Source organism: Macrobrachium nipponense, chromosome 20 (assembly GCF_015104395.2).
Source record: "Macrobrachium nipponense isolate FS-2020 chromosome 20, ASM1510439v2, whole genome shotgun sequence".
In the NCBI taxonomy this organism is placed as follows: domain Eukaryota; kingdom Metazoa; phylum Arthropoda; class Malacostraca; order Decapoda; family Palaemonidae; genus Macrobrachium; species Macrobrachium nipponense.
Window position 1 is genome coordinate 14,681,976 of NC_061089.1, and position 16,423 is coordinate 14,698,398.

The 16,423-nt window shown below is 41.8% G+C and overlaps 2 protein-coding genes across 3 annotated transcripts in view; one reads left to right on the forward strand and one right to left on the reverse strand.

The window, feature by feature from the left end:
• The window catches only part of LOC135222221 (uncharacterized), a 123,359-nt gene that overhangs the window by 97,971 nt on the left and 8,965 nt on the right, over positions 1 to 16,423 (forward strand). The window lies entirely within an intron of this gene.
• On the reverse strand, positions 10,563 to 11,075 carry LOC135219779 (antho-RFamide neuropeptides-like). Its single transcript, XM_064256835.1, has one exon. The coding sequence runs from the start codon at positions 11,073 to 11,075 to the stop codon at positions 10,563 to 10,565; it is 513 nt and encodes a 170-aa protein (XP_064112905.1).

The window sequence follows — 16,423 nt, forward strand, 5'->3', positions numbered from 1 at the left end:
CAGCTGAATCGTGGATGAATCTCCATGTAAAAATATTAAGTATCTTCAAACTACTTCCCATTGACGTGTTATATAATATTTGAATGCGTGTGTGTATGTGTGCGTGTGTGTGTGTGTTCATACGTGTGTCAGAATAGTAGATCACCATAAAATTCTGTTCTTATCCAGCCCGTAATTAAACCTCAACTAGGCTTAAACTAATGAGTATCTGCAATCTACCACCCTATTCAAGGCTTAATTTAAAAGGGATATTTCGCTGTAGCCTAAGGAATATAATCCGAACACGTAACGGAGGCCTATTTTTAAAAAGATAATTTAGATAATTAATCAGAGAGAGAGAGAGAGAGAGAGAGAGAGAGAGAGAGAGAGAGAGAAGAAGAAGTGAGAATATCTTCATCCCTGTTCTCATCTACTCCTATTCCTCCTAACCACCTAGGCATCCGACCCCTCGCCCTCCCCACCCCCCCCCCGGGGGGGGGGGGTGGCCTTTCGGTTCATATTAAGCCTGATCACCCAATTAAAGGCAACTTCTGAGCATTAATTGGATTATGAGACGGTTAAACAAGAGAGAGAGAAGAGAGAGAGAAGAGAGAGAGAGAGAGAGAGAGAGAGAATCTTCCTCACTTTCTTTCCTCAGTGCGCGAATGTTTGTTTACCTTTGTTTACCCTCAGACAATAATGCTGATTGCAAGTCTCCCTTTAATTAGCTGGCTTTGTCTCCGGGACCCACCCCCTCCCCCGCCCCCACCCACCATTCCCCCTCCCCCGCCCCCACCCATTCACCCCCTCCCCCGCCCCCACCCATTCCCCCCCCCTCCCCCGCCCCACCCACCCTCCAGGTAATCGGTAAACTTATCGGCAAGCTGATCAAGATTGCGATAAAGGCAGAGTTCCATCATTAATACGGGACTTGAGTCCTATAGGACTGAGATTGTTTCGAGTGATTGGGTGTTACAACCTGGCGTCGCAGTGACTACGGTCAGCGTGGCCAGACAGATGGGAGTTGGATGTTCGATATTTCATGAGTAAGGAGAATTAAGCTTCGGAAACTTTATTAACCATTCCTGTATTTTCCAATTATTTGCATCTTGCTCAAGACTGAAGGATAAAAAACTTCCATGTGACAATAGGATTTTTTGGTAGCAATTGTTGCTGTTGCATCTAAAATCAACCAAACGGATGATGATCAAGTACCAAATCGAGCGTTGATGTTGCAACAACATAATTCCAATTATCTCTATGATGCTTCGACGCTATTGACATTCCAATAACAGGACATAATTCCTGTTCAATAAGAAAAAAAAAAGTCGATTAGTCTGTTGCGTCAAAATCACGACCTCTGGAACAATACCTGCTTTCTGGGAGCCTCGTATGAATGAGGTGACAAATAGTACCAGACAACGGTTTGCCTCAGCAAAGTCTTGAAAAATTCCAGGTCTATTCTGAAGCGACTGATGGGTTAATTAATACCTTATAATGACCCTCCCCGTGGCTACATCAAGATCAGGTATTCAGAAATGAGGAGACCCAAGGTTAGCATGGATATGAACCATGGGTATAAAAGAAAATAAATAATGTTTCAAAATAAGAAAAAACACCAATCTCGTCAGGTAGAATTCCAGGCGTTGACTTCAACAGCCATAATGTTGTTAAAAACTAAATATATTTGGGGTTTCCTTGTAGATATCGTCAGAAACGTGTTGAGCAATACACTCTATGTGAAATATTTTGAAAATTTTGCAGAAGGTGCATTTGCAAGCATAGGACTTAAACCATGCTGGCATTCTAAATTTGAAGTTTAACGGATACTACCTCCTGGGATGTAGATACGGATGTAGATATCTATCTATCTAGCCTATCTAGCTATCTATTGTCCAGATATCTCTCGTCATGTCAAGGATCCCTTTATGTTGGTTTAAAAATGGACTTCAAAATGAATATAATTGACTATGATAACGACTTTATGTATATATTAAACTGAACTTCCAAAGCCATTCAAAATTTGAAGTTTAACGGATACTGCCTCCTGAGATGTATACGGACCCATATGGCCTGGTAGACTACGTCTATCTATCTATCTATCTGTCTATCTATCTATTGTCTAGATATCCCTCGAAATATCAAAAGGAATTATTACAAATCTGCCACAGAACCACCACTGGAGGAAATCAGCTGCGGTTCAAAAGGCTTCAGAGAAAAGAAAAGGAGCAGTGAAAGAGAAGGCAAATGAGATCATCATTCTCACACCAAGAGTTTAAGAAGAATTTCTCCTTTTAACGGGATCCATATCAACGAACCCGTGTGTAGAACCCCATTCACGGATCTCTCATTCTCTTCGACAGGCCGTACAAGGAAGGCGCCTTATTAATGCTCTGAGGTTATTTTCCCCTTTTCTTTTGGGCGCTAATGTATTCCCTGAGTAAAAAAAAAAATAGATGAAAGAAGTTCGAGAAATTCATTGGATATGTCGGCTTTCGGAGTCTTTTAAGTTTCCGTTAGCACCACCCGAAAATAGATTCCCCATTTTCTATCTGAAACTAAGATCCCATTTTCTGTCCCTTTGACAGCCGACAATACTAAAGTCCCCATTTTCTATATCTTTTGTTCCGATGTCTTGCATTAATAATCCTGATCTGTCATTTTGTCTTCTTACGGCGTCTTTTATCGCGAAATTATAAATGTGGATTTTTTTTCCGGAGTTCCATAAACACTTAGATCAATTGGTCTGTGTTACCTGTTAGTTTGTTTTTATTTCTACAAGGATGTTTAATTTTTTTAAATACTTCGGAGCGCGTTTGCATTTTTCAAAGGATACGTGAGTTACTCCATCTCTGAAAACAGTAGACTAACTTTCTATCATACGTGAAGAATGGTATTAATCAGAAACTTGGACGAACTTCCCGTAGCATACGAATGATGGAACTAAATTATAGACAAACTTCCTATGCTAATTGAAAAACGTCAGTACAGGTAACTAATAATAAACTTCCTTTTTCTCATCATAAAATGCACGTAAGAAGGTGAGTGAAACCGGACTTTGAAGAAGAACTTTCGTCGTTTATTCTACATTTTCAAATGTAGAATAAACTGCTAGAGTACTTGTTCAAAGTCCCGGTTTCCCCACGCCCTCTAACGTGGATTTTATGATATTCTCAAGCACGCGTTCATTCGTGCTACATTGTCTGTGGCCTTCGATACCATTTGAGGCAAGAACACTTCTGGGAACAGCAAGCTTCCTTACTAGGCTATGTTAGATAAGCTCTGAAATAATAAACAACGGTGCGAATTCATTATAATAATATGCATAGTGATATGAGTTTCTTTGAATTCAAGTAGATTTACCTCTGTAGTGCACTTATTTTGCCATATATTTTATTTTGGAAAATCTGTGTCTTGTTTACTTCCAAAGTCAGGGCGCAAAGGAACGAAAAGCGAAAAGGAATAAATGCTACGTAATTTATATACATACATACATACATACATACATACATACATACATACATATATAAATAACTTGATCACGAAGTATATAAAACGTGATGCTATGTATAAATAAAGGTTTTTGCCACGAAGGAAAAAATGAAAAAGCGAGATAGCCGAGTACTTTCGGTCTTGTTCCGACCCTTTACTAAGGGAAACTGATTTTTCAGAGGAAAACATAGTCAAAAGAAGGCTTAAGATTTCACTCTATGTATTTATAAGAACAAACTGGGATATGATATTAAAGCACAACGCTAATCTTACGAAGATATAGTTATAATAACACCCTCATCCTACTTTGTTGGTGGTAACTTAAAGCGTAGCATAAAACTTTTGTTGTTGTTTTTTTGTCCCGTCATAAAAATACCCGAGAAAAATTCATTTTCTAATTAAAGCAGATTTCAAAAGAAGGAACACAAAATATGTACACGCGCACTCGAGTGTCGAAGGTAGAAAACGCGCGCCCGCGCGCCACCCGGGTGAATAGAAGCCATTCTTTACTCAGAGTCGTTGACATCACACCTCATTATCATCGGCTTGAATAGAGGGGGCGCCTGCTGTAGCTTATCTCTTCTGTAGTTGCCAGACTCCTCTTGTTCTCCAGATCTTATTTGTATCTCTTGTAACTCCCAGCTTTCTCTTGTATGTCTCAGCATCCTCTTGTATCTCCCAGCCTTCTCTTGTATCTCCAGCTCTCTTGTTATCTTCTGTAACTCCAGCTTCCTTGTATCTCTCAGCACCCTACTTGTAGTATCCCAGTCCTCTTATCTCGCGTCTCTTGGGCTTCTGTAATCTCTGGTATCTCCCAGCCTCGTCTTGTATCTCCCGCTCCTTTCTTGTATCTCTCAGCATCCTTCTTTGTATCTCCAGCGTCTTGTATCTTCCAGCTCCTTCTTGTATTCTCTTGTATCTCCCCCACAGCCTCCTGTTGTATCTCGCTCCTTTGTATCTTCCAGCATCCTCTTGTATCTCTTGTATCTCCCAGCCTCCTGTTGTATCCTCCAGCCTCCTCTTGTATCTCTTGTATCTCCCAGCCTCCTCTTGTATCTCCCAGTCTCCTCTTGTATTTCCCACCATCCTTCTTGTATCTCTTCGTATTCCCAACATCAATCTCTGTATCTCTTGTACTCAGCATTCATTTCTTGTATTCTGGTGTACTCCTGCATCTCCTGTTATCTTCAGATTGTCCTTTTGTATCGCTGTATATCTCCTAGCATCCTCTGTGTATCTCCAGCTCCTCTGATCTCCACCAACCTTCTTGTAATCTTCCAGCGCTCCTCTATGTATCTCTTGTATCTCAGATCCTTCTTGTATCTTCCGCATCTCTTGTATTCTGGACTCCCTCTCTCTCTGTATCTCTGCTATGTCTCTAGCATCCTCATGTATCTTCCAGCATCCTTGTGGATCTTTATACTCTCCAGCATCCTCTTGTATCTCCCAGCCTCCTCTTGTATCTTCCAGCATCCTCTTGTATCTCTGTATCTTTCACGCACTCCTCTTGATATCTCTTTATCTCCCAGCATCCTCTTGATCTCCACCATCCTTTTGTATCTTTTTCGATCCGTTGTATCTTGGTAGTCTCCCACATTCCTTCTTGTTCTGTGACCCGCGCATTGTCTGTATCGCTGTGTATGTCTCTGATGTCTGCATCGTGTAATCTCCCTCCTTCTTGCTATCTGTCGCATGTTCTGTGTGATGTCGCGAGATGCTTCGTTGTATCTCCAGCACATCCTCTTGTATGCCACCATCTTTCGTTGTATCTTCCAGCATCCTCTTGTATCTCTTGTATCTCCACCTCCTGCTTGTTCTCTTGTAATCTTCCAGCTCCTTTGTATCTCTTATCTCCACGTGCCTGGTCTGTATCTCTGTATCTTCCAGCATCCTCTTTGTATCTCTTGATTCTCCAGATCCTTTATGTATTCTTTATCTCCCAGCATCCTCTTGTATCTCCCAGTCTCCTCTTTGATTTCCACCAGCTTCTGTATATCTCTTGTATCTCCAGCCATCATCTTGTATCTCTTGTATCTGCAGCATATCTGGTATTCTTGTATCATCCGTAGCTACTTCTTGTATCTCCAGTCATCATCTTGTATCTCTTAGCCTAGCATCTCTTGTATCTCCACCATCCTCTTGTTATTCTCCACCATCCTTCTTGTATCTTTTTCAGATCCTCTTGTATCTCTTGTATCTCCCAGCATCCTCTTGTATCTCCCAGCATCCTTCTTGTATCTTCCAGCATCCTCTTGTATCTCTTGTATCTCCCAGCATCATCTTGTATCTCTTGTATCTCCCAGCATCCTCTTGTATTCTACTCTCTCTGTATCTTCTTATAGCTCCAGCTCCTCTGGTATCTCCACCATCCTTCTTGTAAATCTTCGCTCCTCTTGTATCTGCTTGTATCTTCAGCATCCTCTTTGTATCTCTTATATCTCCCATGCATCCTCTTGTATTCTCCACTCCTTCTTGTCATCTTCCAGCTCCTCTTGTATCTCCCATTCTTTTGTATCTCCTTGTATCTCCCAGCATCCTCTTTATCTTTCCGCATCCTCTTGTATTCTTGTATCTCAGCATTCCTCTTGTTCTCCACCATCCTTCTTTGTATCTCCAGCATCCTCTTGTATCTTCCCACCATCCCTTCTTGTATCTTTCCAGCATCTCTTGTATCTCCACCATCTTTTGTATCTTCCAGCATCCTCTTGCTATCTCTCCACCATCTTCTTGGTATCTTCTCTGTATCTTCCAGAGCATCTCTTGTATCTCGATGTATCTCCCACCATCCTTCTTGTATCTCTTGTATCTTCCGATCTCTGGTATTCTTCCCAGCATCCTTTGTATCTTCCTTGTATCTTCCAGCATCCTCTGTTGTATCTCCAGCCACCTCTGTATCTCCCACCATCCTTTCTTGTATTCTTCCAGCATCCTCTTGTATCTCCCTTGTATCTCTCGCATCCTTTTTTCTGTATCCTCTTTGGAGACTCCCAGCATCCTCTTGAATTCCTTCAGCATCCTCCCTTGTATCTTCGTTGTATCTTCAGCTATCTTTGTATTCTCCCACCATCTTCTGTGATCTTCCAGCATCCTCTTGTATCTCCCACCATCCTTCTTGTATCTTCCAGCATCCTCTTGTATCTCCCACCATCCTTCTTGTATCTTCCAGCATCCTCTTGTATCTCTTGTATCTCCCACCATCCTTCTTGTATCTCTTGTATCTTCCAGCATCCTCTTGTATCTCTTGTATCTCCCACCATCCTTCTTGTATCTCTTGTATCTTCCAGCATTCTCTTGTATCCCTCTTGTATCTACCCAGCATCCCTTTTGTATCTCTTGTATCCCGATCCTCTTCGTATCTCCCAGTTCATCTTTATTTCCCACCATCCTTCTTAGTATCTCTTGTATTCCAGCATCATTTTATCTCTTGGTATCTCCCAGCATTCCCATCTTGTAATCTCTTGTATCTACCCGAGCATCCTTGTGTATCTCAGCCATCCTCTTGTAATCTCTCTATATCTCCTAGCATCCTCTTGTATCTCCCAGCATCTCCTTGTATCTCCCACCATCTTCTCTTGTATCTTCCAGCACCTCTGTGTTTCCCTTGTATCTCCCTGCATCCTCTTTGTATCTCCAAGCCATCCTTCTTGTATCTTCAGCATCCTCTTTGTATCTCTGTAACTTTTCCCAGCCCATCATTCTTGTATCTTCTTGGGTATCCTCCAGCCTCCTTTTGTTATCTTCAGCACTCTTGTATCCCTTTATATCTCCGCCATCCTCTTGTATCTCTCCACCATCCTTCTGTATGTTTTCCAGGCATCCTCTATGTATCCTCTTGTATCTTCAGCTCCTCTTGTATCTCTTATATAATCTCCCAGCATCCTCCTTGTATTTCCCCCATCCTTCTTGTATCTTCCAGCAATTCCTCCTTGTATCTCTTGTATTCCCACCATCCTCCTCCTTGTTATCTTTGTATCTCCCAGCAGTCCTTCTTGTATGCGTTCCCAGCATTCCTCCTTTGTATTACCTCTTGTATCTCCAGCCCATTCTCTTGTTATCTCCACCATCCTTCCCTTGTATCTTTCCCAGCCATCCTTCTTGTATTTTCCCATCCTTCTTGATCTTCCCAGCATCCTTTCGTATATCTTGTATTCCCACCTCCTTTTGTATCTCTTGATCTTCAGCTCCTCTTGTTCTCTTGGTATCTCCCACCATCCTTCTTGTATTTCTTTGTATCTTCCAGCTTCTCCCCTTGTATCTCTTGTATCTCAGCTCCTTTGTATCATTGTATCCTCCCAGCAGTTCCTCTTGTATCTCCCTAGATCCTCCTTGTATCTCCACCATCCTTCTTGTATCTTCCATCCATCTCTGCATCTCTTGTATCCTCTTTCCAAGCATCCTTTTGTATGCTCTTGTTATCTCCCACATCCTCCTTGTATCCTTTCCAAGCATCCTCTTGTATCTCTTTTCTCCCAGCCATCCTTTTGTATCTTCTTGTATTCTCCAGCCATCCTCTTGTGTATTCCAGCTCCTCTTGTTTAATCTCCACCCCCATCCTTCCTTGTAATTCTTCCAGCTCCTACTTGATCTCTTACATGTGTATTTCCAGATTCCTTTTGTATCCTCTTGTAATCTCCAAGCATCCTTTGTTATCTCCAGCATCCCTTGTATTTCCCAGGCATCCTCTTGTATCTCCTTGTATCTCCATCATCCTCTTGTATCTTCCCAGACTCCTCTTGGTATCCCCAGCCCATCTTGTTGTATCCCCACCATCCTTTTGTATCCTTCAGCATCCTCTTGTATCTCTTGCATCCTTTTGTATCTCTTGTATTCCCCAGATCCTCTTGTATTATCTTCAAGCATTCTTTGTAATCTCCCAGCATTCTCTTGTATCTCCCAGCCATTCACTTGTATTTCGCCTCTCCTTCTATTGTACTCTTGTATTCCTGTTTCCTTCGGTATCTCCAGGCATCCTCTTGTATCTTCAGCACTCCTCTTGTATCTCCCTTGTACCTCTTGTATCTCCTTTATCCTCGTTGTATCTCCCAGCATCCTTCTTTGTATCTTCCAGCCCATCCTCTTGTATCTCCCACCATTCCTCCTTCTTGTATTTCCAGCATCCTTCTTGATTCTTATTGTATCTCCCAGCATCCTTCCTTGTATCTTACCCTAGGCATCCACTTGTATTCCCAGCCATTCCCTTGTATATCCAGCAATCTCTTGTTATTCTTTGTATCTCCCAGCATCCTCTTTGTATCTCTCAGCAATCTTCTTGTTTTCTCCACCCATCCTCTTGTTTTCCAGCTCCTCCTTCTTGATATCTCCTCTCGTATATACCAAGCTCTCTCTCTCTCTCTCCAAACTCCTTTGTTTGTTTTTTCTTTACTACAATTCTTTCCCGGATCTCCTCTCTCTATCATTCTTGCACATCTCTTGTATCTACCACCATCCTTCTTGTATTTCCAGCATCCTCTTGTTTATCTCTTTATACCCAGCAATCCTCTTCCCGTATCTCCCAAGCTTCCTTCTTGTATCTTCCCGCCTTCTTGTATCTCCCGCATCCTTTGTATCTTCCAGCTTCCTATTGTATCTCTTGGTATCTTCCCAGCATCTCTTTTAATCTCCAGCATCCTCTTGTATCTCTCAGCTTCCTCTTGTATCCCATCTTGTATCTCCCAGGCATCATTATTGTATACGTGTATAACTCCCACCACTCCTCCCTTGTATCTCTCTGCTCTCTTCAGCATCAAGCCTCTACTCTCCCAGTTTCTTGTACACTCTCTTAGCTTCTCTTGTATCTCTAACTCCTCTCTCTCACTCAGCTTCCTCTTTGCTATCTCTTATCCCTTCTTCTTGTATATATATATACTTCTTTGTATCTCCTTCGATCTCGTATCTTCCACCCTCTCCTCCTTGTTTTTCTCGTACCTTCCGCTTCCTTTGTATCTTCTTGTAATACTCCCAGCATCCTCTTGTATCTTCCAGCTTCCTCCTCTGTATCTCTCAGCATCCTCTTGTATCTCCCAGCGTCCTCTTGTATCTCCCAGCCTCCTCTTGTATCTTTGCTATCTCCCAGCATTTTTGTATCTTCCAGTTCCTTTTGTATCTCTTGTATCTCCCAGCATCTCTTGTATCTTCCAGCCTTTCCTCTTGAATATCTCTCTGGTATCTCCAGCTCGTAACTTTCATCGTGTCCAGCATTCTCTCTCGTATCTCCCAGCATTCCTCTTGTATCTCTCAGCATTCCTCTTGTAATCTCCCAGCATTTCTTGTAATCTTCCAGCTGATCTCTTGTACCCTCTGTATCCCTAGGTATCCTCTGTCTCTCCGTCCTGTATCCCTCCAGCACTCTCTCTCTTGTAATCTACAGCTCCTCTGTCTCCTCCCCACGTCTCCTGATCTCCACCACTTCCTTCTTGTATCTTCAGCTCCTCTTGTATTCTGGCTGTTGTCTCCCACATCTCTTGTATCTTCCCCACCTTCAACTTGTTCTTCCCAGCATCCTCTTGTATCTCTCAGCATCCTCTTGTATCTCCCACCATCCTTCTTGTATCTTCCAGCATCCTCTTGTATCTCTTGTATATCCCAGCATCCTCTTGTATCTTCCAGCATCCTCTTTGTAATCATCTTGTAATAATCCCAGCATCCTCTTTGTATCTCCTGCCAATCTCCTGTACTCTCCCACCATCCTTCTTGTATCTTCCAGCATCCTCTTGTATCTCTTGTATATCCCAGCATCCTCTTGTATCTCCCAGCTTCCTCTTGTATCTCCCAGCCTCCTCTTGTATCTCCCTGCATCCTCTTGTATCTTCCAGCTTCCTCTTGTATCTCTTGTATCTCCCAGCATCCTCTTTTATCTCCCAGCATCCTCTTGTATCTTCCAGCTTCCTCTTGTATCTCTTGTATCTCCCAGCATCCTTCTTGTATCTTGTATCTCCCACCATCCTTCTTGTATCTCTTGTATCTCCCAGCATCCTCTTGTATCTCCCAGCTTCCTCTTGTATCTCTTAGCTTCCTCTTGTATCTCTTAGCATCCTCTGATCTTTCCAAGCCTCCTCTTGTATCTCTTACTGATCTCTTGTATCTTCTTGTATCTAATCTCCCAGCTTCCTCTTGTATCTCTTAGCATCCTCTTGTATCTTCCAGCTTCCTCTTGTATCTCTTGTATCTTCCAGCTTCCTCTTGTATCTCTTGTATCTCCCAGCATCCTCTTGTATCTTCCAGCTTCCTCTTGTATCTCCCAGCATCCTCTTGTATCTCCCAGCATCCTCTTGTATCTTCCAGCTTCCTTTGTTATCTCCCCAGCATTCATCTTTGTATCTTCCCAAGCTTCCTTTTTGTTTCTGATCTCCCAGCATCCTCTGATAGATGTTACCTCTTGTATCTCTTTTATCTCCCAGCAATCCTCTTTTGGTATCTTTCCCGCTTCTCTTTATATCTCCAGCCATTCTCTTGTATCTTCCAGCATCCTCTTGTATCTCCCAGCATTCTCTTGTATCTTCCAGCTTCCTCTTGTACCTCTTGTATCCCCTAGCTTCCTCTTGTATCTCCCAGCATCCTCTTGTATCTTCCAGCATCCTCTTGTATCTCCCAGCATCCTCTTGCATCTCCAGATCCTATCTTGTAATCGTTCCGCATCCCTCTCATGTATATATTAGTGTCCCCCGCAATCCTCTTGTATCTCCCTCAGCAATGCCACTTGGTATCTCCCAGCATCCTTTGACTCTATCGGCTCCTCTTGTATCTCTTGTATCTCCCAGCATCCTCTTGTATCTCCCAGCATCCTCTTGTATCTCCCAGCCTCTTGTATCTCCCTGCAATCTCTTGTATCTCCCAGCATCCTCTTGTATCTCTTGTATCTCCTAGAATCCTCTTGTATCTCCCAGCATCTTCTTGTATCTCTTGTATCTCCCAGCATCTTCTTGTATCTCCCTGCATTCCCTTGTATCTTTCCCAGCAATCCTCCTTGTATCTTTCCACATCCTCTTTGTATCTTCCCAGTATCCTCTTTGTATCTCTTTGTATCTCCGCAATCTTTCATCCCAGTATTCTGGTAATCTCCCCAGCATCCCTCCTTGTATCTGCTTCCAGCATCCTCTTATTTCCACCACCAATTCCTTTTGTAATCTTCCAGCCAATCCTCCTTGTAATCTCTTGTATATTTCCAGCATCCTCTTGAATCTTCCAGCATCCTCTTGTATCTCTTGTATCTCCCAGCATCCTCTTGTATCTCCCAGCATTCTCTTGTATCTTCCAGCTTCCTCTTGTACCTCTTGTATCTCCTAGCTTCCTCTTGGTTATCTTCCCAGCATCTCCCATTCTTTTGTTAATCTTTCAGCTTATCTCTTCTATTCTTCTTGTATTTTTTCTCTTCCATTTGCTTAATTTCCTCTTTTGTTATCTTCTCAGTCCTATTTCTCTTTGTATCTCTCTCACTCTAATTCTCTTTCCTTTTGTATCTTATCTCTCTTCCTATTGTTTTTCCTCCCTTTTTTGTTTATTTTCCTGTTCCTCTTGCTTTCCTCTTTTGTATTTCTCTCTCTACATCTCCTTGTTTAATTTCTTCCTAGTCATTCTCCTCTTGTTATTCTTCTATTCTTTTCTTGTATTCCTTTGTTTCTCTCTTCTTTAGTATTTCCTTCTTTGTACTTCCCTTGTATCCCGCCATCCTTCTTGTATCTCTCAGCCATCCTCTTGGTATCTACCACCCTCCTTCCTTGTATTCTTCAGCATTCCCTCTTGTATCTCTTGTAATTATCCCCAGCATCCTCTTGTATCTTCCAGCATCCGTCCCTTGTAGTTCCTCTTGTATCTCTTGTACCTCCTCCTCTCTTCCTCTCTCTCTCTATTCCTCTTGCTATCTCCAGCTTCCTCTTCCTCCTCTCTTGTATCTTCCCCTCTTGTCCACCTCTTTTGTATCCCAGCCATTTACCTCTTTATCTTCAGCTTCCTCTTATGTATCTCCCCAGCATCCTCTGTTATTCCTCAGAATCTCCAGCTCCTATCTCGTATCTCTCTCGTATCTCAGCATCTCTTGCCTCCCCCATTCATCTTAGTATCTCTCTCCTTGTTCCATCCCTCTTTGTACCACTCCCAGCAATCCTCTTCGTATTTCCTCTCCAGCTTTCCAGTTCTTGTTTTATTCCTCAGATTGCTTCTAATCTCTTCACCCTTCCTTTGCTATTCTCTTGTATCTTCCCGCCGCTCCTCCTTTCATCCTCTTTAATCCTTGTAATCATCCCAGCATCCTTTCTCTCTCTTCTATTGTATCTTCCACGATTCTCTCTGTCTCTTGTATCTCCCAGCATTCCTTTGTCATCTGATCATTCCAGCTTCCCTTTTTGTATCTCTCTTTTTGTACTCTCCCAGCATCCTCTGTATCTTCCAGCACTCTCTCCGCTACTCTCCAGCTTCCTTTTGTTATCTCTTGTGTAATCTTCCCAGCATCCTCTTGTTATTCCTCCCAGCTTCTCTTGTATTCTCTTGTATCTCCCAGCATCCTCTTGTATCTCCCAGCATCCTCTTGTATCTCCCAGCTTCCTCTTGTATCTCGGTTGTATCTTCCCAGCATCTCTTGTATCTTTCCCAGCCTCTTGTATCTCTGTATTCCCAGCATCCTCTTGTATTATCCAGCTTCCTCCGTATCTCTTGTATCTCCCGCATCCTCCCTCTTAGTTCTCGATCTCTTGTATCTCCCAGCATCCTCTTGTATCTTCCAGCTTCCTCTTGTCTCTTGTATCTCCCAGCATTCTCTTGTATCTTCCAGCTTCCTTTTGTATCTCTTGTATCTCCCAGCATCCTCTTGTATCTTCCAGCTTCCTCTTGTATCTCTTGTATCTCCCAGCATCCTCTTGTATCTCCCAGCATCCTCTTGTATCTTCCAGTTTCCTCTTGTATCTCTTGTATCTCCCAGCATTCTCTTGTATCTTCCAGCTTCCTTTTGTATCTCTTGTATCTCCCAGCATCCTCTTGTATCTTCCAGCTTCCTCTTGTCTCTTGTATCTCCCAGCATTCTCTTGTATCTTCCAGCATTCTCTTGTATCTTCCAGCTTCCTTTTGTATCTCTTGTATCTCCCAGCATTCTCTTGTATCTTCCAGCTTCCTTGTTCTCTTGTATTCTCCAGAATTTTCTTGCTATCTCCCAGCATCTTCTTGTATCTTCCAGCTTCCTTTGTATCTCTTGTATTCTCCCCAGCATTCTCTTGTATCTTCCAGCTTCCTTTTGTATCTCTTGTATCTCCCAGCATTCTCTTGTATCTTCCAGCTTCCTTTTGTATCTCTTGTATCTCCCAGCATCCTCTTGTATCTTCCAGCTTCCTCTTGTATCTCTAGATCCTTTTCTTTGTATCTCCCAGCATCCTCTTGTATCTTCCAGCTTCCTCTTGTCTCTTGTATCTCCCAGCATTCTCTTGTATCTTCCAGCTTCCTTTTGTATCTCTTGTATCTCCCAGCATCCTCTTGTATCTCCCAGCATCCTCTTGGATTCCCTCTTTCCTCTGTTTACTCTCGTTAATTTTTGTCTCGAGAGTAATAATTACAGTTTTCTCCAAACGAAAACTATTGTTCCGGCTTTGTCTGTCCGTCTGCACATTTGTCTGTTCGCATTTTTTTTTTGTCCGTCCTCTGATCTGAAAAACTTCTGAGGCTAGAGGGCTGCAACTTGGTATGTTGATCATCCACCCTCCAATCATCAAACGTACCAAATTGCAGCCCTCTAGACTCAGTAGTTTTCATATTTATTCAAATGTTAAATTTACCCATCGTCGCACGTCTAGCAACGATATAGGACAGGCCAGCACCGGGCCTTGGTTAAAGTTTCATGGTCCTCGGCTTGTATAGTATGTCATAACGAGACCACCGGAAGACGGTTCTATTTTCGGTGGCTTTGGTTATACGATGTGCAGAAAACCCAATGTTTTCTGCGCATTTTTTACTTTTTTTATATTAAGCCTAGGACTATCTATCAAAGAATTGTGAGCGATAAAATCATAAAAAGCACATCAAAGATGAAGAACTAAAGTAAAAAAAAATAAAGAATAAGAAAGCAGACAGGCTTTGAGGAAAAGACGTTACTAAGTTATATCTAGGTTGACACAGTAACCTACTTAAAGACAGCTTGCTATTACTGTTTTCCCATCAATGCTGGGAAGAATGAGAGACATGTTAACACACGACGAGAAAGAGAGAGAGAGAGAGAGAGAGAGAGAGAGAGAGAGAGAGAGAGAGAGACCCAAGCACAATCGAGCTTTCATCTTTACAGAAACCAGGTCAATAAAGTTTCAGACTTGAGGAGCGTCTTACATTTTTCATTCAGACGATCGACAATGCCTTGACCGTAGACTGCCATTATTAACTTCTGGCGGAATTACTCATCTCTCTCTCTCTTTTTTTTTTTTTTTTTTTTTTTTTTTTTTTTTTTTTTTTTTTTATCAGGCTCTATCGCTCTCTGTCCTTCGCTGACAATTGATTCTTTTTTCGTACGTGCTATTTTCGTTGCCTTTCGAAATGTCCAATATTTCTTTCTTTACAAAAATTTTCATATGGGCTGCCTGAAAAGCACCGTTATGTTTCCAAAGGTTTCTCTCGCTTTATATATATATATATATATATATATATATATATATATATATATATATATATATATATATGATATAATATATATATATATATATATTTCACTCTTTCACACATCACGCACATATATATATATATTTATATATATATATATATAATATATATATATATATATATATAATATATATATATATATATGTGTGTGTGTGTGTGTGTGTGTGTGTGAGTATATTATATATATATATATATATATATATATATATATATATATATATATATATATATATATATATATTCAAATACCTTCTATGAATAATAAAAAGAAAAAAAGCACTACTATATAGGAGCACGCACAAAAAACCGCTATAGAAAATCGACACGCACTTGCCAAGGTCGAGAGAAGAAGGAGGGGGGAGGAGAGAGAGAGCGAGAGAGATGAGAGGGAAGGGGGAGGGAGAGGAGGGGGAGAAAGGAGAGGAGAGGAAGGAGCGAGGGAGGGAGGGACGGGGGGGAGACGGAGAGGAGACTGGAGGGGAGGGAGAGGAGAGGAAGGGGATGAGGGGAGAGAGGAGAGCGGAGGGCGGAGGGGGGTGGGGGTGCGGGGTAGAGAGCAGACCTCTGAGGGACCGGAGGCGGGAGGGGGGGTGAGGGGGGAGAGAGGGAGGAGGAAGAGAGAGGGAGGGAGAAGGAGAGGGGACGGAGCGAGGAAGTGAGTGGCGAGCGTTGGAGAAGAGGCGAGAGGAGGAGAGGAAGAGAGAGAGCGAGCCAATGTCTGTTACTAAAAGATATATAATCTTGCGGTGATTATATTTACCTCCCGTTATATTTCCAACATCTGTGTGTTATTTATTATTATTAATTATTATTATTATTATTATTATTATTATTTATGATAGCGTCTACTAGTCATATTCAATAATTACTTATATCTTGCTGCATCAACGACTTAGAACCTGGCGAAAGCCTTGAAATCCACTAGAAAATAAACGACCAAATATTATGCTTCATCAAGGTGTAAACAAACCGACTCTAGGTCTTTTTTTTTTTTTTTTTTTTCTAAATTCAGTTTTATTGAGACCCTGTTGTTTTATTTACTGCTGACATTAACTTCGATAGCAATGGCAGGCTATATCAGTCGTAAAAGGAATTGGTGTTGTTGTTGCGTAAAAATGCGTAGTACTATACTTTGTTTTTTTCCATCTGTCCACCCGCCTGTGGTTTTTGCGTATGGTAACACTGCGTTCCGGGCTTTAGATAGTTACGCTATGTGTAAGTTTTAAGTAAATAAAAGGATATCTGGGTGTACATTTGCAACTTAAAAGTGTTTTAATAATTTACTGAATGCGAATTACACCGTTAATAATCGAAATAGGATATTGTT

Coding starts and splice junctions, on each gene's coding strand:
- LOC135219779 (XM_064256835.1), bottom strand. CDS start 11,075: ATGCAAGAGGATGCTGGGAGATACAAGAGGATGCTGGAAGATACAAGA.